Consider the following 24,959-nt stretch of genomic DNA (forward strand, 5'->3'; position numbering starts at 1 on the left):
GTCTTCTACATCTTTTATTATGTAGTCTGTTTATTTTAATGTTCTCCATTCACTGATGTCCATAAGCAGTATATGTTCTATGTTTCTTGAAGAAGGTGTTAGTGTAAGCAAGTAATTTTCTTTGCAAAACTTTCATAAACTATCTCCTGTACTATTGTATTTGTGCAATCCAAACATCCTACAATTCAATCTATATAGTTGCCCAGAGTCTTTTGCTGGGGGGTGTCTATAACAAATAATCTTCTTCTTCTTCTTCTTCTTCTTCTTCTTCTTCTTCTTCTTCTTCTTCTTCTTCTTCTTCTTCTTCTTCTTCTTCTTCTTCTTCTTCTTCTTCTTCTTCTTCATCATCATCATCATCATCTCTCAGTGCATTTGCAGCATAGGTATATACTTATATATCATTTAATATTTACTGGATTCTGTGAATATATACTAGAAATGCACCAGAGATTATTGTAATTTATTTGGTTATAGCCAAGCACTTACCAAGCTTTGAATTCTGATACTCAATCTCTGAATATAATTATGTACTATGTAATATTTTGATTTAAAGTGACCCATTTTGGCCCATGGAAATTTATCTGTTCCTAAGACACCCTATTTATATGTTTCATTTCTGTTTTGACAATTTCATCCATGCTTCTCATAACCCATGTTCTGACAGTATGCATCCTTATAAAGAGAGGAACTCCTCTTTCACTATTGGTACCATCCATGACCAGACTTTCTTGTGGTTTAGGACTGCCCATGTCATCACCTACAGATTTACCCATGGAAATTCTTTACTTTAATGGTTTCATCTGGGAAAAAGTCCATCTTACATTAGTGTATTTAAAAAGACAGGATAACCATAATCTTCCCAGTATAGCTACCTAGCACTTGAAAACCCTTTAATTCACAGCAGCAGTTGAACTTCCATTGACCTGATGTCTCTTCTTCTAGCCACAGCACTCAAACTATATGAAATATCCATAGTTCACTGCTAGAACAGATGCTCTGTCTACAGAAAGCCCCAGGTTCCAGCCTCAGCATCTCTCAAAAAACAACTGCCTGGATTGCTGGAGAGTATACTCAATAGTGGCAATATTGGTTCACGGTCTGAATGTATATCAGATAATTGAATATGATTTGATTGAGTGCTGATCTATTTGGAAATATAATTTGATGTATGAACCTTATTCATGCAATGTAATGGAAATTGGTAATACAGGTAGTCCTCATTCAGTGACCTTTCAAAATTATGAGGCACTGAATGAGGAAACTTATGACCAGTCCTGATAGCTGTGACCATCTCAGTGTCCCCACAATCATGTCATCATGGCTTGGGTGCTTGGCAATTATGACATCACAGCATCCTGCAGTCATGTGATCACCATTTGTGACCTTCACTGCCAGCTCCCAACAAGCAAAGTCAATGGGGAAACTGGCAGGAGGTTGAAAATGATGATCACGTGACATCATACCTAACAACCATGCAGGATTCATCTAATGACAGCAACTGGAACTGCTGGAACTGCCATCATAAGTCAGCACAGTCACATGACATTGCATTTTACAACCACATTGCTTAGCGATGGAGTTCCCAGTCCCAATTACCGTTGTTAACTGAGGACTACCTGTATTACATTGTTCACTTCTCTGAGATGTTCAGAAGGCAGTTATTTCACCCTTTGACTTCCTTTGAGATGAGCTGTATTGTCATGATACTTTCTTTATATTTGGACATGAGGAAGCAAAGTGGCACCCATTAGTGTGTAAAAGTGTCTCCATTCATTTTATAGCAAATAGACTGCATGTTGGTTTCATCCAAGTTCTTTCTAGCTCTCTGCAAAATTCAGACATGAATTTATTTCATACCACTTCTTTGACAGAGATAATTTCTGCTGTTTCTTCCTGTCAGTCTCTGCATTGCAGAGCAGTGATCACAATCACACATTTGCTGGTGTCCCATGGGGAGCATCCACTTTAAAAAAATCAACAGTTTGGAATCTGTTGAGGATATTGATCATGAAGCAGTGGGGTCTGTGATGGAGTACTGTTCTTTGAGTATTTCTGTTGACTGTGGCAATTGGCCACCTACCATTTCTTTCTGTGAAATATTATTCTATTATACCTCCTGCCCATGTTTTTCTTCATTTGCACAGAGTACTCAGTCTTCAGTAAACTGCTGGGGGACCTCAGCAAACTGTTCAGTGAATCATTTGCTGATACCTCCCTTCTTGTGTAGTTTGAGTAGATCAACATCAACACTCACATCTGAACACTGGAATAGATAAAGTGTAATTAAAGTAAACAAAAGGATCATGAAGCTGGAAGGGACTATTTAGACCATCACAGTAAACCCCCTTTTCAGTTCAGGAAATTTAAATTAAGGCATCCCCAATACTGTAGATGGCTGTCATGTCTCTGATCAAACATTTCCTATGTAGAAGACCTCAACACCTTTATTAGTAATTTATTCTACTGTATTGTAACTGCTTCTATTATTAGAAAAATTTCCTAACATTCAACCAGAATTTAAATTTGTGTAACTTAAGACCTTTATACTGTAGTTATACTGTATTCTTTCCTCTAAAAAAAGGATACAGCACCCCTTCGGGGAAAAGTCATATCTTCCCCTCAATCATCTTTCCCCAAGGCTAAACTTATACAGATCCTTTAGTCTCTCTTCATAAGTCCCAACTTTCAGACTCCTGATCTTCTCATTGACCATTGTTGCATCCATTGTAATTTCAACAAATCTTAAAATGGAGTACCATAACGGACACAGTAGTCATGGTGAGGTCTAATGGAGCTAATTCTTTCTGTAATTTGAGAATTACATTTTTATTGATGCACCTTGAAATTGCATTGTCTCTTTTAGCAACTGCGTCACAATCTATACCTTTAAAATTTTTAAATTAATTTTAAAACATTATTTTTCCTATGCAAAGAACTCTACAATTCTCTCTATTAAATTTCATTAAGTTATTTTTAACCCCCTTCTCCAATCTTATGAATTATGTTGCTGTTGTTTAGTCTAGAGTATTAGTTATCCGGTTTTGTATTATCTGCATATTTGATAACAATTCCATTCACCTCTTTTCTGCCAAGTCAGTATGAACATTTTGAGTAGTATAAGCTCCAGGATCAAACATGGTGGCAAGCCCCTATGTACCTTATTCCAGTTAATCAGGAACTGTTGATAACCTTTCTTTAAGTATGGGTTTCAAGTCAGCTCTGGAACCACCAACTAGCTTATGAATCAAAATGTCAGCGGGTACTTTGTCAAATGCTTTGCTGAAATCAAAATATATTATTTTCATAGTAAATTTCATACAGTTTACTGTGGATATCAGCTGACCAAAAATGAAGTAAGACTGAAAACACTTGTTCTTTATCACTTCATGCTGACTTCTAGATACCTGCATTTTCAGAAATCTGTATACGTGGTTTGCTTTTGAATCTGCTCTAAAATCTTCCCAGGTGTCATTGTCAGACAGGATGATAATCTAGAAGCCATTGCTCTGTGGTGCAATATAATGATACTCTTTTTGTTGTTTTTTTAGAAGTCTTCCAAAACAAGCATTTGAAAGAAAAAATAAGTTATTGAACTTAAATAATTTGTCTTAATAAAATGAAATAGAAGTTTGGTATCTTACAATTATTTGTTGTTGTTTTTCAGTCGTTAAGTCGTGTCCGACTCTTCGTGACCCCATGAATCATATCGCGCCAGGCTTTCCTGTCCTTCACTGCCTCCCTGAATTGGCTCAGTTTCATGCTCATTGCTTCAGTGATGCTATCTAACCATCTCATCCTCTGCCGTCCCCTTCTCCTTTTGCCTTCAGTCTTTCCCAGCATCAGGTTCTTTTCCAAAGAGTCCTCTCTTCGCATTAGGGGAAGTGGAGTACAAGGTTAAATATATATTTCATCTCAGTATTATATGTAAAATCATTGTATAATGAATTTGTATGTGTGCTTGTGTGGTTGTATCCATACATATGTATACACTACCCAAATTCTGTGTAACTTTATTTTTATCCCATTTTTTCAGCAGAAACCATAGGAAGCAAAGTTTATTTTTTAATACTGTCCATGTCATAGAGGAAGTTGAATTGGTTACTAATATTAAAAATATATGGGGTAGGACTCACAAACTGTCCCCACTGATGATCTAATAGTCCTGGACTATATGGAAGGTCAGGCGTTATAACCCATTGCTTTTAGGCTGTGGTCTGCTGTCTCCTGTGCTCTTTAACACCTTCTTGATATGAGTGTTGAGATTTTCTGGAAGAATCTCTTTCTTCTGTCCATTATCTAAGGTACATTTGGTGGGAATTTTTAAAGCTACAATATGCTCAGACTTAGGAACTCATTCCTTTAAGAGATACACCTAGATTGTAATACGGTGGGGTCTCTCCTTTTCTCTGGCTTTGGAATGTGTATCTCTCTCAAGTAAGATATTTTGTTAGCGTTTTTGTTTCTCTATAGTAAAGATTTTTCAAATTGTTCTGAGTCCTGCTGCTTCTTGACCTTATAGCAAGCTGGAAGGTCATTTCACACAGTGAAACTAAAACTAAAAAAACTACCAATCTAAAACTACCAAAACTAAACAAGCTCTCTTTTTATGGCTTTTCACCAGCATGTAAGAAAGGAAGGAAGGACTCTTTTATTTAAATAAATCAGAACTAATTTATTTGCAACTTGGTGAGTGAATCTGTGTTTCGATTTTACCAATTCATCTGAATGCTTCCATTGAAAAAAAATTGTAGGTCTTAAATAAATGGTTTTGTTGTCCTATGTATTAATTGTGGATGTTATTAACATAAGCCTTCTTGGTTATTTTAGAGAAAGATGGCCATCTGCAGGACAGGCAAGGGGGATGGGGCAAGGGCTTGCACATATTTGATGGGTTTGTCACACAAATGCCATGACTTACATACTTGCATCAGAAGGGACGATGCATAGATGTATTTGTGGCATTTGCATGATGAGATCATCATTCAGCCATCATAATTTTGATGTCACAGTAATTTGTTACAGATGCCTCTGAAAAACAGGGTTTAAATATAATAAAGCACTTGTGGGTGACAGAAAGAGAAGGAGAAATCTGCCAGTTAGGATTTTGTGTATTTTACGAAGTAGGCAAAGCATGCTGATCTCTTAGTTTTTCAGGAGTCAGTAAGCTCTTGTATGTGTTCACTAATGTAGCTATCCCTTTGGAAATGGAAGAAAAATTCAATGTTCATATTGTTTTGTTCACTATTTGCACAAAGTGCTACAGGGAAAGTGGGAGTTGCCCTCCCATTGTGCTGACAGAAGTATTTCCATTGGTAAAATGACCTAACTGGTTACAATTGAATGTATATTTACTTTGGACCCAAATACCAGAGTAAATCTCTATTCTCTGGTCTTTCTCTCTAGATCTCTGTCTCCCTTGTTTGATCCTCAGTGTCAGCTGTGCCTTCTGTAGCCTAGAGCCCTCCATTGTGGTTGATGTTCCAGTTGGCTTTGGTCATACTGGCTGGGAGATTAAAGGAGGGCATCAAGTTGGAGAAGGTTGGATCCACATCTAAAGATAACTACAGCAAATCTAGGAAATATAATGTAAAGCTTCTCATTCCTGCTCCACATGTACATGAAAGCAGTTTTATACATTTCAAAAACCTGTTCCCAAGAGCAGCCTTAAAGAGCATCACATTTTTCTGTATTTTTCCTTTCTTCTCATTCCTCGCAGGTAGAAGGTTATGTGTTGTGATCAAGGACAAATGATTTCAAATTCTCATGCGGTCGTGAGTATTGGGATAGTTCTGAACATTTGCTGACGTAGCGATCGCTCTCGCTCTGCTGACACGTTGGCTTATTTTATCTCATACTATTCTTGGAGCTGACGTTGGTTTAGTGACATACTGTGGAATGTCAGCGTAAGACTAATGTTAGTGGCTGAGGTCATTCATGTTATCCTCTCTCTAAAACATTGTCCTGTGTTATACTTCTTGGTTAAATATTTTAGGGTTAAATGCCAGTGTTGAGGGTTTTTTTCGTCTAATTCAGATAAGGGATTTTTTAAAAAAAAGGATCAAAACCCAGAACATTCAAGAAAACTCAATGCACAGAAATGAAATTAGTATATTATCTTTTTTTAATATAATGGGTCTTATTATTCTGCTCATTTACATTGCAGATGATATTCTTTTTCTGTACAGTACATATCTCTTGGATAATTACAGAAATCATGTTGTTAATTCTTCAAGGTTAATGTCTTCAGATGACAAAACAGACTCACTGCTATTCACTGCTCCTACACAGGTTTTAAGAATAAATGGTGTTAAATTCTGATGTTAACATTTTGCTCTGAAGTAAACCCTGGCTTTCTCAATTCAACAAAACTCAATTTCCAAGTAAGCAGGTTCTATATGAAACATTCAGAAGGAGGATTTCATGTTCTGAACCATACAGTAATCCATAATAAATATGACAGCACCCTCCTTATTTGACTAAGTGGAAATTTGCCCTCTTCACAAAGTTCAACTTTAAGAAGGTCTTATACAGAGACTTTCTACCCCTATTCATGCATTTTCAAAAGCCTAGGAAATGCACTGTAGTCTGCTGTCCTCTCTTATTGATGCACAAGGTCTGCAGAGTGGACATGTCTTTCTGATTGCAGTTATGACCATCTGTGAACCACATACAGTATGATTAGACTTCCCCAGAGGGACTTGCAATCAAAATAGGCTGAATGGGAGCTTGGTTTCTGCCCATGCCCCTGTGTTCTGTTATTGAACGTTTAAAATGAGCTAATGTCTTTTCAATATAAGTCTCTTTAGAAAAATACTGTACAAGTAGAGAATTTGGAACAAAGAGAAAAGTACCAATAGCCGTGAATATGTGTAGCTCAGGGTTGAACTGTGGAGTCCTTGGGGTTCTCTGAACCAAGCTCAGAGAACCCCAAGGACTCCAAAGAGAAAAGTGCTCATCTTTCACCAGTTTCATAAACAGCAATCCCAAGATGTTGCAGCTCCCCCTAAACTCCCCTCAATTTTGCCTCAGTTTACAATGCCTTGAAATATCAATCCATTTTGCCCCCAAACTCTGATGGGTGTAACAGTGCAAAAGGTAGAGCGAGATTTCCAAGTATTAAAGAACACATATGTTCTTTATAATCTTGAAAAAGTTACACAAAAGCCCTAGAAATTGGTTAATCTTCCTATAGTTCAGCTACCATCAATATCAAAATGAAATGATGAAAAGCAATCATAGACTTATTGATCCATAGGGGAAAAACCCCACAAATCCATACAAAATAATACCTCAATAATATTTTTGCTAGGACTAGAATAAATCAAAAGTGTGTGCTAAGTCTTTAATTCTTCAGATTTTTTTTTGCACAGATATTACAATAAACAAGGAAAGGAGAAGAAGGAAGAAATTCAAGCAACCAAGCTAAATATTTAAAACTGGGAGGCCAGTGGTTTCAAAACAGTCCCAAGATGGAAGCAGTGGATGGAATGCAGATAATTTAGGTGTTACAGATATCAGATTTCATCCATTTGTGAAGGTCAAAAGGAAACAGTGGCTCTCTCCAGCTCTGAAAGCCCATATATCCATAGTGCTTCAAGTTATTCGAAAGGCAACTTTGAATTATAACTTTAGAAAATAATTCTGAAGTTATAAGAATGTTTCCTAGTTCAGGCACATCTGTGTTACTCTACAACTGAGCTGATGACTAGATGGACGAAGGAAATGTCCTTTTCATCTTTTTTTCAGACTATGCTGTCTTATAGTACAGGCTATATCAGCAGGTATCTTTCTTAGGATCTGTAAAGTGAACTATTTTTTTAACTAGGGGAGCTGTAGATAACATATATAAACATACACCTACTGTTTTACCATCAAACTGCGGCATCGGTTCCAAAACAGAAGAATACTATTACCTCCAAGTAATACCTTCACAAATAACCCTGACTTTAGCCATTTGCAAGTCACGTTACTGTACTTAATTCTGTCAAGGAAATTATAGAAGATACACCAGTCAAGAAGATTTGTATCATCTTTCTTTAACAAGAATAGAACAAAGTTCAGTTCAGGGCCAGCTAGGGACAAAACTATGTAATGTCACTATCCACAAGTATGATGGCTTCAATGAAATTTAAGTAATTTGTATGCAGGATTAGAGTCCAGGTGTTTTGTTGTTTTTGTTGCAGTTGTGTTGAATTCATGTCTCTGGTTCAAACTATAACCTGCTTTAGTTCCATGTTTCACCTCAGATGACTACACCCTAATCAGTTTATGCTAGCAACATAATTTAGAATGGCGGGATACTTTCTTGATTTATAGTGTTGACCACAGTAGTTTCATAATTTAATCTGTTGGGTAGTTCAGATGTTGCTACTTTTCTCTAAGAAAGCAAATAAAATCTAAAATCTTTCAAGAAAAGTTCAGTCATGAACCTGACCTGACTTTGGAAGCCCTTTAAGCTCTAGATGGAATAGCCAGCAGATTATTAATACTACAATCTTTTACAGATCAGTCTGAAAAAATACAAAACAAAAACGAAAACACCACAACACCCTCTAATACACACACACACACACACAATTGTATATTTATGGCCTGAATAATGATGTTGTTATGGGATTTTTGTTGTTTTATTTTTATTCATCTGTTTTTATCAGTTATGAGCTTCTCACGGACTTTGATTGGGATATCACACAAATTCTGTAAAATAAATGAACAAATAAACCAAACACACTTATTTCTGAATGGAGTTATTTAGGATTAGACCACACTTCTCTTTTTAGAGAAAAGCCAGTTGGTGAATTAAATCAAGATTAAATCAAGTAGAGAATAGTAGGGCAAAAGAAAGAAAGATTAGGAAAGTACTGCAAGATAGAAAATTTAAAAAAATAGCATTCCCTTTCATAGAAGTGGGATAAAAAGAAAATTCCATTGATTTAATTTATGTTTATCATGCAAATGTGAAGGCATAGAAGTGACATCAGAATAAAATACTGGAATTGCTTCTTGTTACAATAGCAAGAACCTGAAATAAATGAGAATTATAAAAGAGGCAATAAGCAGGACAACAGTGAAGATGTGATCCTATAGAAAATGAGCAGAGTATAATCTTGGTTTGCCAGCTGAATAAACTGATGTCCTGGCACTGGTGCTATTGCCATTTCATATCAATTAATGTTTGGCACTGTTCAGTTTCACTTGCCACTATTACATTATATTAATTGCAAACTACTGCAAGTGTCTAATTCAGTTTTGATTTATTGCTTTAAATAAATCATTATTCACTGAAACATACATCCAAATGCTTAGTCAACTGAGACCCCAGGAAGAAAGAAATATGCTGGCTGTTTTCTGATGCATACTTATTAAGCATACTGCTTTGAATTTAGTGGGACTTTTCTTGAGATAGATTGAACTGCAAATTGTTCAAGTAGAACCTAATGTTAAACTGAAAGTCCTTAGTATGCAAACTTAGTATGTTTCTCATAAACAACTAGTTATTCATGTAAAAGGAAAAAAAACTGTGTGCCTTTAACAGAAATTTAATATTAGAAACAAATGAATGTTTTACAGTTAAGAGAAAAATTCAACGTAGATAATAGGATATTTGGAATTGAGCAGCAGAAGACAAAATTTGAACTTGAATTATGTACAAATGATGAACATGCTAAAATGTACAAACTTTTATTGAAATTTGAAATGGAAGAAGAACAAGTGAAAGACTGTATGATAAAATGGACTAAGAGCTTTGGACATAACATACTGATAGAACAGTGGGAAGGTATGTGGTTAAAAGGATTGAAATATACATTATGTTATAACTTAAAAGAGAATTTTTATAAAATGATGTACATGATTTGTACATAAAATGAGGTATATGATTCCAGAAAAATTGTCTAGAATGTATAAAGGTACTTCAAATTTATGTTGGAAACGTGGACAATGTGAAGGGTCATTTTATCATGCCGGGTGGACTTGTAAAAAAGCCAGAAATGTCTGGGTTCAAATACATATAATGATACAAAGCATTTTAAAGACCAGCATTCAGCTGAAACTAGCATTTTTCTTTCAGGGAGTAATAGACAGTTTTTCTTCCTGGGATTAATGGACAGTCAATTAGAAAAGAGCCACGGAAGATTATTTTTATATATGATTACTTCTGCGAGACTATTATATGCACAAAAATGGAAAAACTCTGAAATACCCACGATGGAAGAATGGATGGTAAAGATAACAAAACTAGCAGAGATGGCAAAATTTAACCTGTTTAATTAGAGAAAGATCAACAACTGCATTTATTAGTGATTGGAAACCCCCCATGGACTTTTTGCTGAAATAAGGGAAAAATGAACTTGTGATTTATGGGTTTGAAGATTAGAAAAGGTAGCTTATGGGAAGAAGAAAATTATGATGTAACTTTAGAGAGAGAGGGCAAGGTAAACATTTATCTAAACTGCTGTCAAGAAGATCAGAAGCCACTTCTTTATAATCTTTCCTTTCCTTTCCTTTCCTTTCCTTTCCTTTCCTTTCCTTTCCTTTCCTTTCCTTTCCTTTCCTTTCCTTTCCTTTCCTTTCCTTTCCTTTCCTTTCCTTTCTTTTTCCTTTCTATTTCTTTTTCTATTTTCTTTTCTCATTATTTACCATTCTTCTTTATTATCTTTATTTTCTCTTATGGTTTTTACTTTATTAAAAATTATTTAATAAAATTATATATATAAAAAAGAAACAAGTGAATGTTTTCATGATATGGAAGCAATTGACCAGCATGAATACAATATCTGCAATTGCTATTAAAAGTTCTGGTTTCAGTGCTTACAGCCCTAGCAGAATCAGCATAAATAAAGGCATCTTTTGCTAGGCTGAAAATGCGTTTTTTTAAAAAATGTCTGAAATCCAGAGAACAACACAAAAAGCAAAAAATGGCTGTATTATCCAGTTTTGATTTTAGTCATATGGAAGCTCTATGATAAAAAGTGTAGAGGAGGCATCCTTTGGATCAAATTGTATTTCACTTGAATCTGTCCCCATAGATCTAAGATTGGGGTGGTAAACCTGTTAGGCCTCTAGAGATTGGTGAATAATACCCCCACCATCCCTAATAGTTGGCCATACTGGTTTGGGGCTCTTCGGAATTGGAACTGGTAACAGCTGAAGACCCACAGATCCCTACCGCTTGAATAAGAGTTCAAAACTACAAGCCCCTTAGAAACAAGCAAGATGTGAGGGCTGCTCGATGCCTCTGCCTATGTAAATGAGGGTCCTTCTCCCAACTGAATCCCAATAAGCCAAATCTTTTTCTTCTTCTCTCACATCTGAAAATCCACCTCCTTCAACCTTCCCATAGTTTATCATCTTCTCAGAAATGTACTTACATGTTTCATTTGGCTATGAGTCCTTCAAATTTCTTTTGGGTTGGAGTGCTGGGTTATTGTTGTCACTGGTTGATTAAATATGCCAGTGATCAGTTACCTAGGACTGCCTGCATATGTTGTAATTCTTACAAACTCATGGGAGTTAGTTCTTCTAGAAGTTTTAGTAAAGCAAGTAGAAAAACCTACTCTGAATTCTAGTATTCTTTTTTGGATCAGGACATACAGTTTTGTACATTGCTTGTATGAGCTCACTCAAAATACTGCATGATATGCATCTATCTACCTGTCTCCCAAGAAAACAACACTGAATTCACTGCAGAAAACTTCATTATCCTTTGTAAGAGTGCCGTCAAAATGGAATGGTTGTTTTTTTCCAAAATCCATTTATTTCAGTCTGAGTCTTCCTTAAATATCCCCCGTAAATATTAAAAGGATTTTAAAATGTTAACTTTGGCTGGATCCTGCCCTAAGTAGGAGGCCAAGCTAGGCATAACATGAAATAAATGTTTATTTCCAAAGAACAGTACTGTAGTCCAACATGGATTGAGTTCATCTCAAAAAGACTGAGGGAAGCCCAATTCTTCTTCTTGATCCCTTTGTTTTAAAAAAATCATATAAAACTGCCTTGTAATTTTTACAAAATGTTTATACGGACATATTTTAATTCCTAACTTTCCTGAGCAGTGTTCCACACATCCTGTTTTCATCTAGATGGGTCCTGCATTGTATGAAGTATTGATTTCAGGAATATTGAAAATAGAATCACATAGGATTAGCTAGTATGTTTTAGCAGCATATCTCTCATGGAAGAAGCAATATTCTGATTTAAAACTGAAGCAGCTAATATCCTTGCAGAAAAGAATCTATCAGTGGTTTGCAAACAAACAAGGAATGTACATTTTTAGTTTATGCAATCCATTTTGAAGAGTCCAGCTTCCCTTATTTATGCTTTTCACAACTTATCATTTTTGAAAAATAATTCAGCATAATTTATTTACAATATGTTATAAGGCAGATTGTGTGAGATTTATTTTGTGTAGATGAATCCAGATTGTTTGCTATTTTAGTGAAGATACACTTTGCAATAAAGTAAAGGTTTTCTTCAGTCATGACATCTGAGGTATTTATAGCTTGTTTAAGATGGAAAAGGATTCTTAGCATCCAGTATGCCCTGTTCTTAACTATTAACACCAGGGACAAAAATCTGTTCTGTTTTTTTAAGTTTTATGGATCAGGAAGAAAACCATTATGATTTTATCAGCACAAATACACACACACACACACACACACACTTAGAAGAAATAAAGTTTACTGATTTATTTTTGGCTTAGTCTGCTGTGTGAATTAACTTCTATGGTCTGTATGTAAGCCATAGTTTCTGGGTTAGAGTTATGTAAAAATCCAGCTCATTGTGGTTTATTGAGCAAACCGTGCTTTAATGCAGTTTGTGAGCACAGCTGTCTTGTTAAATGGGGCTTAATCCAAGGTTAGAAGTACAGCCTCTTTCGTTCTATGAAGCTATACAGTCAATTTTATTACTTTTTGTAATTTATTGTATTTCCTGACTTTGCAGTTCCCTTGACAAAACCAGGGTTAAACTGAGCAAGAAAATGTGATTAATTCTAACCCCCTCAGTTAGATTGTGGTCTAAAAGACGTAAGGAACGTTGTTGACAGTAAGGAAGCATGTGATCTCTCTGAACACGTTCAGATTTTCAGCTGCAAAGCTGCATTATATAATCAACTGAGATGGTTTATCCTTCCCTTTCTGAGCTGGCTTTCTTTTAGATAAAGAATTATAGCTGGCTAGATTAGGTGACTTTGGAGCAATTTAAATACTGAATCAGATGGCAATGTTTTTTTTGAACTGCTCCATTCCAAGTGGAAGAGGGAGTTTGCATGGCCGAAGGTGCACCTTGTGCTAACATTTCCTGCCCCCTACAGAGAGTGTCCTTAATGGTCTCTCTACTCCTGTAATGTTAATAGGTACCAACCATAGACTTTGGAAGAATCATGTGTCTAGAGATCTTCCTGACTTTACTCTCTGGGATCACTTTAGAACTTGCAGGTCAAGCAGAAAGGCTTGAAGCCTTGAAACCTTCTTTTCTTCTGGACACTCAATGTACAGTTTTCTGCACTGAGAGAATTAAGGAAGTATGTGACCATTTAATTCTGCTGAGAATATCTTCTGCAGTTGTTGCACACATACTGTATATTGATAAGACTGTCATAGAACTACAGTTGTTTGCAGCTTATCTACTAAATGCTAAGAATAGAGGATGCTAAATGGAAAAGTATGCTTGCAAATGCCAGTGGGAGTTTGTCTGTGTTTCTTCTACTGGCATGCTGTTCTTTTCTCTTGGTTCCTTTCTGCATTTTCAGCCTCATCCATAAATATGGCACCTTCTCAAGTGGTATGTTGCTCTGCTTCTCTGCAGCAATTTTTATTTTCTTACTCATGCCCTTTATTACTGTCTTTTTAAGTAGATGGGATCTGTGTATTAACTGTGCATCTGCTATTGTCCTAGAGCCACTGACAGCTAACTTTTCCCAAGTATAACTAATGTGGCCATAAATAACTACATCCCCCTACCCCAGGCATTAGTTCAACTTTAAAAACTGTTGTCAGTAACTTCTCATTAGTTGTAGAAATTACAGTAGGCCAAAACTGAGCTACTTGATTATCTTTTTAATGCTGGTTAATTTTTATACTTTTGACTAGCTTCTGTTCTTCCAACTTTTGCTGTGGATGAGTACCTTAAATCTGAGCATTAAACCACAGTGAGTGGGAATTCAAAATGGGATTTCTATTAGAAAGTCTTGAATTAGAGATGTATGATGAGTGATAAGGAGAAATGGTCAAAGCGAATCACTCTAAAATCATCACTCCTCCCTAGACTTCAGCTTTTTGGTTATAATTTCTTGCAGGATTCTTCTCAAGGGATTACTTTCTTACATACATTGCCCTCGCTTAAGCAAATTATTAGTATATTGAATACATGGGTAAGAGTTACCCTTTTGTTCCAGAGATACTTGTCTGTCTGTACAGAGGAGTGAGGTGAGATTTTGTTGACGTCACTGGCCAGATCCTTATCTTTCAAGGACAGAAATAGGCAAATATCTTGGAAATCATTAAGTGCTTCTGCCATTGCTCCTATTTCAGAATCTTGATTTAAAACTGGGGTTAGAAGCATCCAGAGTTCCAAATCTGTTGTTCTGTTAGAAAAGCATGAGCCTATTCAGAGAATACATGTGTACATACAAGATCTTATACCCTCTGTTTTATATAGATTCAGTTTTAGTTATTTTTCATCCAGATGATTATACCCTTCAGACAAATAAGCCCAGGATGAGCCTAGATGGGGGAAATAAAACACTTTTTTTTTTTTTTTTTCCAAATGGCTATAATATTCAGACACACATTTACAGGATTGAAGGCTATTTGAGGCATTACTGTCACTGCTACTCACATTTCATTTTTACTTTAGATAAATGTGTCATGGATACATTTTTACTGCATTGTTTAATATATTTACTGAATTCAAAGCTGTTTTGGGCAAAATACATCTTGTGAAGAAATGCTTTGCAAAATTATTTAATTTCTATTAAACTGAATGAGATTTACTACTAAGCAAGCTAAAGATCTAATAATTAAGAACTTTGTTTAGGGCTGCTCCAAGCATTTGTCTGGTTCAATTTAAGGAACAAAACTAGAACATTGGGTGGGGTGAATGTATTCTTTAAGAATTTACCATATTTCCCATCTGCTGTTCTCCAGTTCGTTTTTTTCTTTTGGACGTTTCTTTTTAAAGCCATGGTGGTCTCCTTCCTCAAAATAATGTCAGACCAAAAAAAAAAAAAATCAAGTAATGAATGCCATGACGCTAAGTTGTATTCATATATACCTATACTTTGTTTTACCCATGATTTATTGAAAAAGCCATTGTGGCCTGACTCATGTAGGCTTAAAAATGGTTTACAAACTACAATGGGTAAGTTCACACATCATACTAAGATAAAACCAAAATGAAGGACCTATGATGAGAAGGAATTTCCCCAATGTTCAGTTATACCACTGGGCTTATATTTTGACCTCTATTGCTTTTTTAGAATTCAAATGATTGTTCAAAAACCTAGTGGGGACAATTCAAAAGTTACAATCTTGCTACAATCTTAATATCCTGGCACAGTCTTGGCTCTGATTTTAGTTATAATTTAGTTGTTTTTTGTGCACTGAAAGCTGTGAGATGCTTTTGGATTATCTTGGGAATTTGATGCAAACTATTATGAAAAGTTGATACTTTAGGACAGTGCTTCCCAAACCTGGGTAAATTACCCCAAATTGTGTAAAAGTGTTTTTTCTTTGGGTAACGACACGCAAACCCATTACCCAATCACAACAGGGACATTTAAATTGACTTAAAGATTGCCACATGTACTAAAATATATTAGAAAATCTCCCAAAGTATTCCTATTAAGACGAAAATCGATGAAATTACCAATGGTAATTTGTTGAAATGATAATTCGATGATATTGTTTTTATAATACAGGTAGTCCTTGAATTACGACCATTCGTTCAGCAACCGTTCAGAGTTACAATGGTGCTGAAGGAAGGGACTTATGACTGGTCTTCAGAGTTCTGGCCGTTGCAACACCCCTGCAGTCACATGAACAAAATTTGGGCGCCTGGCAACCAGCTCACACATATGACTGGTTGCAATGTCCTGTGGTCACATGATCACAATTTAAAACCTTCCTTGCTGGCTTCCCACAAGCAAAGTCAATGGGGAAGCTGGCAGGAGAGGTCTCAAGTTGCTTGGGTAAGTCTCCCCCGCCCACCCCAGCCTTTTTTTGCTCACACACATTGCACCCTCCTTCCCCCCTTCACTTGCACGCATGTACTCACCTGTGCCCTCCTTCCTCCCTGAGTTTTGGGTAATGAAGGAAAAGGTTTGGGAAGCATTGCTCTAACACTTAAGGTTGCTGGAAAACCATATTTCAGAAGTACGTGAGTTAAAAAAGATACTTTAGACCCACTGAATTGCTAATTAGTTTTAAAAATATTTCATGTTTTGGAAAAACAAATTGGTTCGCTTAAGAATGACTGAATGGTAGTACATGCAGTGAAAATATCTCTTGGCTGGTACACTTTGGGTCTAATGCATTAGCTTCATCTGAAGTTCTTAAACCTAAGTTATTTTTTATTTACAACTGAAATATAGTATTAAGATAGATATGGGCAATTTGCAGGTAATTTAGAATAATTAATTGGAATATCCTGTTTTAACAATCAATAGTTTAGAATGTTAAACAATGTTAAATTAGTACCTTATGACCTTAAGATAGGATAGTTTGACACAATCTGTCCTCCAAGGGGCTCAGCAGGGGGCAGCACCCGACTGGCATTGTTGGAGCAGAAAAGCTAAGCACTTGCAGTTCTGGGTTGTGCTTGAATGGGAGGCCTCCAGGGAAGACCAGGGCTGCAGACTAAGACGTTGGGGGGAAAAAATCAAAAGAAGATAATGGCAAACTCCTTTTGAATTGTAGCCAAGGAAATGATGTTGATTTATCCATGATGTTTCCAGGAGTCAAAGTCAGCTAAAAAAAAAACCCACTATCCTCTGGCAGTTTCATTTACATCCTCTGATAATGAATGAGGCTTCCCACAGGAGACCTGTTCTATAACGTGCCTTATAAATTGACTTCTCAACTTTATCTGCAGAGTCTGGCTATAAACTATAGTTAACAATCACATGACGTTTTTTGGGTCTCTGCAACAGTAACCATAAAGAGAAGGACCAGGTTAGATGATTAAATAAGACTGTGCTTTCTTCTTTCTGACCTATTTGTCCATCTTATTTGTCCTATTAATACAGAGTTGTGATAGCTGCCAAACAGAGATTTTGACAAGACCACCTAATAGTTGCAATGGCTGGGCCAGATATGCTTGTGTTCTACAGAAACCATTCTCTGAAGATGCTCAACATTAAGGAGACAAAGGTCTGCCAAAAGTATGACTTGGCCTGCCATATAATCTGTGTCAGAAATATAAAAAAGAAGCCTACATTTTGGTATTGGACACCATGTATAAAGTGTGATTGCATAATTAACTTTGCTTCATTTTTTAAAAAAATCAAGAATATTTGAAAACCCAAGAGGAAAAATAATGAATGAAATTATTTGTTTCTAAGATTTTTCTCAATATATGAAATCAGCTTATTTTGTAATTAAATGTATTCCAGAGATACTGATGGGGAAATCCTTTTTGCAGCACAGCTATGAATGTGCAAAAGCAGAACACTCCACTTGTTTGTCTCTGTAGCCTTAGCTGTTCATTTCCCAGGTCAGGGCATATTTGAGGCCACAGGCATTTTGAATGAGAACAATATCTGGAAAGGGTTTTCCTTTTGTAGAAATATGAATACTTCTTTTAAAAAATCATATTCTATACATTCTTTAAAAAAAGTCATATGAGGCTTTTCTATACATTCTTATTCTTCTCCGATAAGAAATTGGGAAGCCTACGGTGGGGTTTGTGCATTACATCTGAAGGGCCTTTACTTAGTTCCTAGCCCCAGATAAGGATGCAAAGGACTCTTCCAGTAAATCTGGACAGCCACTACTGGTCAGTGTAGATTGAGGCAGGTTGGCCAGTGCTCTTACTCCATCTAGGGCAGGGTTGGGAGTTGGTCCACCCGTCTTAAAGTTGCCAAGTTGAGGAACCCTGATCTAGGCACCTTCCAAGATTCTTACATGTTTTTGTTTCCCATCTTTTGTACACATTGACAAAAAAATAGTATTGCTGAAATTCCTGTACAGTTAAGACTGTGCAAGGATCAAAAGCCCAACTTGGATATGGCTTGTGGCATACTTAACACTGAGCAGAGGAATTGTCCTCCTTCCCATTGATCTTTTTTTTAAAGAATAACAATCTTAGTTATTTCATCTGGTTGATCCTTGAGCCAGTCATTCCATCTTGGCATACGTTATCTCACAGGGTTCTGGTGAAGATGAATGTATGTTGAATCTCATACTCCATCCTGAGGTTCTGGAAGGAATGCCAAATTATTATTAAAAAGAAAACAAAACAAAGTGGGAGATAAATGACAATCCCACACACCATCCCCATTAAAGAAATTGCTGCCAAGTCTCACCATTAGTTGTACAGGTAGGAACTGCTGAGAATTGTAATTCAGCAGCAACTGAAGGACCACAGATTTCCCATTCGTGGTATGAAAGCTTATTTCTACTTTTGCCTGAAACAATACAGGCCAATTTTGTGTGCTCTTCCATGTCCTCAATAATCTGCTCTGGAGGGTTCTCTTCTCCAGAGAGCCCTCCAGAGCAGGTACAGGAGAAAGAAATATCTTTTTTGTTCAATATCTCAGTTCTTCAGATAGAAAAAATTCATCCGCAAAAGTGTGCATTGGATTCTGCTCAAAACATGTTTTGCTAGTGGAACAATTAATGGTGAAACTTGTGTCTAAATCACAACAATCAGTATCTTTCTCAGGATGCTCTTTTTTCAGCTTTCAGTGGGTGGTGTCCTTTCTTATCAGTTGAGAAACCAAGGGCAAAAGAGTAGTGTGGATTCTGCTCCTATGGTTTGTCTACAATCCCTTCCTAAGGCTGTTGTGCCATAGGAGAAAACTGTCAAAAGGTGATTTTTTTTTATCGAAATATTAATCGAAATATTAATATATCTCATACATATCAAACAATATGTATGAAATAATGCATTTATGACTTGGTGATGGGAGTTCCTTTTTTTTTTATGTACATCAGTAATAATGCATATTTACTTGGGGGTGAATTTAATAATAGAACTTACTTGTTAGCTAAGCATAGATTGTGGCCAAAGCAGCATTTTTAAGTTGCAGGTAGGGTGGAAACAGAGGGTTCTTGTGCTATAAATGATAAGAAAATTAATTTGCTTTCAGAGATCATGTCTAATATTTTTGAAAGCTATTAGGTGTTCTTTTATATTGAAGACAGTTTACTTTTTTACACTTAAGCATTTTCAAGCTTCTAGATTCCTTTCAGAATTCATGTTTGTAAGACTTAAGGTACCTTGCTGTATTCTAGTAAACACTGGTCTATGTTCACATTACATCGTGAACAACCAACCTCGGTATATATTCTAATGACTAGATTGTTTTAGTCTAGCTTTCCCTTGGAAGGTTGGCATTTTTAATAATAAATCTGCATTATAAAGGACGTCTTAAATTTACCCAATATTTAGTTAGTATCTTTGGCACAAAAACATGGGTAGCCTTGGACTCTTGTAAACAACAAACACCACATTATCCAGGATAAGGTGTAAGTTTCTTTGACTAGATCATGTTTGCATCATTTGGTCAATAATAATTACCAGTGCTGTGAGTTGATATGGTGTGGGGGTGTTTAGGTTGTTAAAGATTTGTTACCCCTGGGAAATTGAATCCCCTTCCCTTTGGTGCAGAAGTCTGGGGCAGGGGAAGGACACTCCCCCACTGGCAAAGCAACATGATTGAAATTTCATGGGACCACTCAAATTACATTTAGTAGAGAAATAATGTGGATGGAGTTGCCATTCCAGTGCAAATGCTAGTTATTATCCACTCACAATGTACAGGACGGGAGGGAGGGCGGGAGGGTACTTAAAGATAGGGAGGAAGGAAGGAAGTGTATTGAAAGGTTGGGAATATTGGACCTGTAACATAGGCAGCCTATGCAACAGAATGACTAATAATAATAATAATAATAATAATAATAATAATAATAATAATAGAAATGATGGGGTTAGTGCAGTCTTTTGGGCTGTTACCAGGGGGTTCCAGATTGAAGTCCACATCTGGCCATGAAAGCTCACTGGGTATCTTTGACTTAGGTGCTATCTCAAACTCTTGGAGGAAAGACAAATAAGGCATCTGAAATAAAACATATATAGGAATATAATTAACTTTTTTTTAACCAATCACAGTATTTGGACAGTCCATTCTATGGATCTGGGAGTTCAAGGTCCAAAGAAATTGAATGGATGGGTGGATGGATGGATGGATGGATGGATGGATGGATGGATGGATAGATGAATAGATGGATAGATGGATGAATGGGCCCAACCACTTCAGGTTCTCAGATCACATCTACAATTTCTTGTTAAAATTAAGGATAAGCTGTACAATCAATTTGAAATATATTAAAATCTGTCTGTCTCTCTCCATATGCTTTTTGGGAGGCCTATTTGTTCATTTAATGAGTTGATTCCAGATGATTGAGGTCCTTGTTGCTTAAACAGGGGTGTTCCTTTAAAAGAATCATATTTCCAGCAAACTGTACTTTTTCACTTTGTGAATTTAATATTGCAATGGATGTTTTCCTAATGTACTAACTGAGGAGGCCCTGATGGGTTGTGAAATACCACATAAAACACTAAAGAAAACATTATAAAACCAAACCATAACTTTGTTATCCTTTCACTGGACTATATTACATCCAGATGGCAAGAGTAGCTTTACTAAGAGGTTTCTTAATTTTTTTTTTATTTTTTTTTTGGCCCTAAATACAAGCGCCTTTTTAATGTCAGATCTCTCTAAAATGCATTGAATTGAGGAGTAAAATTATACGATGCATCCATATAGATAGTTACACCCTATTTTTATTTTTCTGCTTGAGAGATAGTGTTACAGTTTGTTCTAAGTACCATCCATTTAGTTAAGAGGAACATTCAAATCATGCAATTGAGGAGATGCTTCACGTAAGTGTAAACTTGTCAGAAAGAGTTGAGGTATGCCTCACTAAAAATGTAAACCACTCGTATTCTAATACACTACATCCTGTTAGCAAAATTATACTATAGCTCACTGAGGTTCCTGATTGCAATTTTTACCTGTCGAGGACCCCATTCATAATCCAATCATTTGCTTAATGGTTAACCAGTTTAATGTAAACATCAAGCAAGCCTCCCAAATTTTGAAAGAAAAAGGGTCCCAGAGATATCTAATGTTGGTTCATTATCTCTTGCTAAATTTTGCATAGCGAATACTTTAGATGCTATCATGTATAATATAACTAGGATTCCATTATACCATGTAGGAAGAGTTGCACATCCATAGTTGTGTGACTTGGCAGAAATACAAGGAATTGCCAGATGTTGCACAAGAAAATTATATAGGGTCATTGCTTCTTTCAGAAATACTTACTCCCTCTTCTGGGTAAGTAGGTCTTAGTATTACATAATTATAGCTGATCCAATGTAAGCTACAAACATAACTGCAGGTGTATATTAGAGTATTTGTCTTTCCTATGTGTACCTCCTGCTATAGTCTTCTTCAGTGTGTCTAAAGTAAAAGCTCAGAATATTTGCATTACAGTGATCCTATTTTTAAAATCCATTTCTTAATTAGCACTAAATTGATTTTCTGCCTGCTTTTTTGAAAGAGGACACTAATGTTAGAACACCATGATGCTATAATGTTGAAGTGCATATTAAGATACTTAAGAGCTTTCACACATCAGTACAATCATGCTATTTTATGAATGATTTCAAAACACTTTGTCATAATTGCCATTGTATCAGCATGGTTAAAGATGATGATACAAAACTAAATCTACTGATATCTAAGTTAAGATAACCATATAGACCAGTGCTTCTCCCTTATTAAAAAAAAGTCACTAGCAAAGCAATTTAGCACTAACTAAAAATAAACTTAGATGTATAAATGGTTACAAAATATCAACTACTGCAAAAGTTATCAAGAATGTGTGCTAAGCTGTGGCAAATCCACTTTCCTGAGATTTTGGGAAAGAAGAGCTAAAGGTATGTAACTATACCTGTACAGCTTGCAGTGTTCTTTTCCTTTTTGAAGAAAGCAACTCCACCCCCAGAACCTTAGAGCTAAAATAATACACTAGGTTGAAATAATCTGTACAGTCACTGGAACTGAAGGAGTTAATACCAATAGAAGTGAATATGTGTAGCTCAGGGTTGAACTGTGGAGTCCTTGGGGTTCTCTGAGCTGGGTTGTTTGCTTGCAAACGTTTCTCCGACCAAGCTCAGAGAACCCCAAAGACTCCATGAAGGAGTTAATTACAGACTAGTCTGGATTGCAGTGATATTATTTATTGAGATATACACAACACATACAGTACATCTTTGTGGGCAGTTCACCATATTGTTCCGTCATGATCCCAAAAACATATCTATCTATCTATCTATCTATCTATCTATCTATCTATCTATCTATCTATCTATCTATCTATCTATCTATCTATCTAAGAGAGACTGTGGCTCTTTTTCACAAGGCTTATGATGCTGTTCTCTGCTTGTTCAGATTCATCTCTGTCCATGATCTACAGCTTTAGCACATGTTTAAAGGAGAGGGGCATCTTCTTGAGGGTGATCCCCAAACAGAGAGAGACCTATTGACAACAAAAAACAACAACAGCAGCAGCAAAAACATACCTTGCCTATCAGATTTGGCTATAGATATTGCGTCACCAATCAGAGAAAAGATAGTACTTCCCTTTCAATGATAGATTCTCAGCGAAATGTTCCTAAGTCAGTATTTTGCATGCAAATTATAATTTATATTTTCACCATTCTGGGAACTCACTTTTTCTCCCCAGCTATATATACTTATGGCTAATATTTGGTTTAAGCTATTTTGAGGGGAGAACCAACTTGTAAAGGCTTTATCTTTAGCATATTAACTCTTAATGTTATAAAACTTATGAAAAATGGTTACGATTAAGAGTACAGTTCATCCAAAGTTAAACATGGCCTGCAGCTTGAGAAAGTTAAGCAAGTTTCTACCATTACCATTAAAAAATTATATATTTTTTTTAAAAAATCAGAATCCTGAATGCAAATATCTAATTTTTTCACACCATGCATTTCTGGGTTATCTTAATTTAGAAAGCTGAATCTTTTTTTCCCCTGTTCATTCCTCTCATTGACAGATATCAAATGTATGTGCATTCCTGCCTATTTCTCTAAAGCAGGCTGAAGCATTTCTTTATTGTCGTGGTTGTCATTTTAACACAATTCTAATGTGTTTTATGAAAATCACTTTGTATTTCTTGTTTTTCTTCTACTTTTTCAGATTTTTCACAGTTTTACTGAAAGGATAAAGCATGCTTGCTGTTTGTGTATGAAAGCCCAGTAGTCACTGCCTAGAAGGCTACTGGCTGCAGAAGCAGCAGGATGTTGCAGGAACAAAATCATCTTTTTGTAAACATCTGGGAAATGAATTATCGCAATAAAACAAAGAGATCCATTGGTTGGGTTGATTTCTTGATTGAGAGCTGCTGTAAAGCTGGGGCTAAGCGTATGAGCAGTTGTGTCAGGAAGTTGCTAGTACAAAATGTCATCTTCCAGGGCAATGGTATGGATGTTTACTCAAAGGTAAGATGCTCTGTTGGATTAAATAGGGCTTTTTTCCAAGGCGGTGTGCACTTAGGACTGCAGCCTTAGTTACAAATGTATAACCCTGTCTTAAGCAAGTCACTTTTTTCAGCCTCAGTACCACCATTACTCTGGCCCCTTCAGTCTGTGCATACCCTGCCCATTTTGAGGATTATATAAAGCATCTTCATGTGCTGTTTATCAAGAAGCCTCCAGGTTTAAATCAATGTAGGATATTATTGGAAAGAAATGTTCATAATTACAGTAGCTTGCTGTGCTTTTGAAATGCTTGATTTCAGTCAAATAGGAACCATATAAGGCAGCACAAATAATTGGTTCTAATTAACTACCTGCCAGGGTAAACAAATTCACTCTGGGTCAATACCAGGCTGTCTGGATTCGCAAGTCCCTTTATAAATGTCCAGAAATGGTGCAAGCGGCTTTTATTCTGTTACAGAGTTTAATAGCACATTACCTGGGCACCTACATAAGCTGGCTGTTATTATTTCTTGGAAAATGAATTTCAAGAGGGGACAATTGAAAGCAAATAAGTTCCAGAGATATTTAACTCATTATCTGTCTGCCTCTTCCTTGCTCCAATCATCCCTCAAACATTCCTGAAACCCTTTTTCCACATTTCAGATTATGATTCATGGACTGTATAATAAGGCAAATGTGAAACAAACAGCCATTTATGTATCTGCTATCCATCTAAAAGCATTATCCTTAAAAGTGTGAGGAGGTCCTGTCACAAATGGGCTAGTCTTGCCTGCTAGATATCATTGTATGCATCAGCTACACTTTGAGGAGACAGGAAATCGGCCTCATCTATGGATGGTACTAGAGTGCGTGCTACTCAAATTCAAATCTTCACTGACCCTTCAAAATCTGTTCACAGTCTGGTCTAACCCTAAGGTTCACTTCCTTTGAGACCTGGCAGAATTATTTTCCCAGCTGCCAGCATGAGCTGGTTCACTTTTTATGGTATGGTGTAGGTGTGGGGGGAGTATGTGTTTTGCATGTAGGTAAATGTGCACTTCTCAGAGCTTCATCAGTTTACCTTCAGTGAAAGAGGCATTTTCTTGTACTTTACAGTAACAAATGTATGTTTTAGACTCCGGTACACTGGCCTTATGCTTCTAAGTCTCCATCCCTCCCTCCCTCCCTCCCTCCCTCCTTCCTTCCTTTCCTAATTTATATAGCTA

The 24,959-nt window shown here is 36.3% G+C and overlaps 1 protein-coding gene across 8 annotated transcripts in view; it reads left to right on the forward strand.

Annotated features, from left to right (window-relative positions):
• PDE7B (phosphodiesterase 7B) overlaps window positions 1-24,959 on the forward strand; it is a 202,812-nt gene that overhangs the window by 70,331 nt on the left and 107,522 nt on the right. For 2 of the 8 annotated variants that reach the window (XM_088141112.1, XM_088141127.1), the window contains exons 1-2: window positions 13,750-13,782; window positions 15,920-16,189. The exons of 4 other annotated variants lie outside the window; for them this stretch is intronic. In XM_088141112.1, the coding sequence (XP_087997238.1) occupies window positions 13,765-13,782; window positions 15,920-16,189 (288 nt within the window). In that variant the 5' untranslated portion in view covers window positions 13,750-13,764. Of the gene's footprint in view, window positions 1-13,687; window positions 13,783-15,919; window positions 16,190-24,959 lie in introns of those variants that run through there. 2 more of the 8 variants (XM_025168264.2, XM_088141118.1) reach the window with 2 other exon arrangements.

This window comes from Python bivittatus, unplaced genomic scaffold (assembly GCF_059951505.1).
Source record: "Python bivittatus isolate LINGU-HERP-01145 unplaced genomic scaffold, Pbiv_v1 ctg000020_np1212, whole genome shotgun sequence".
Lineage (NCBI taxonomy): Eukaryota > Metazoa > Chordata > Lepidosauria > Squamata > Pythonidae > Python > Python bivittatus.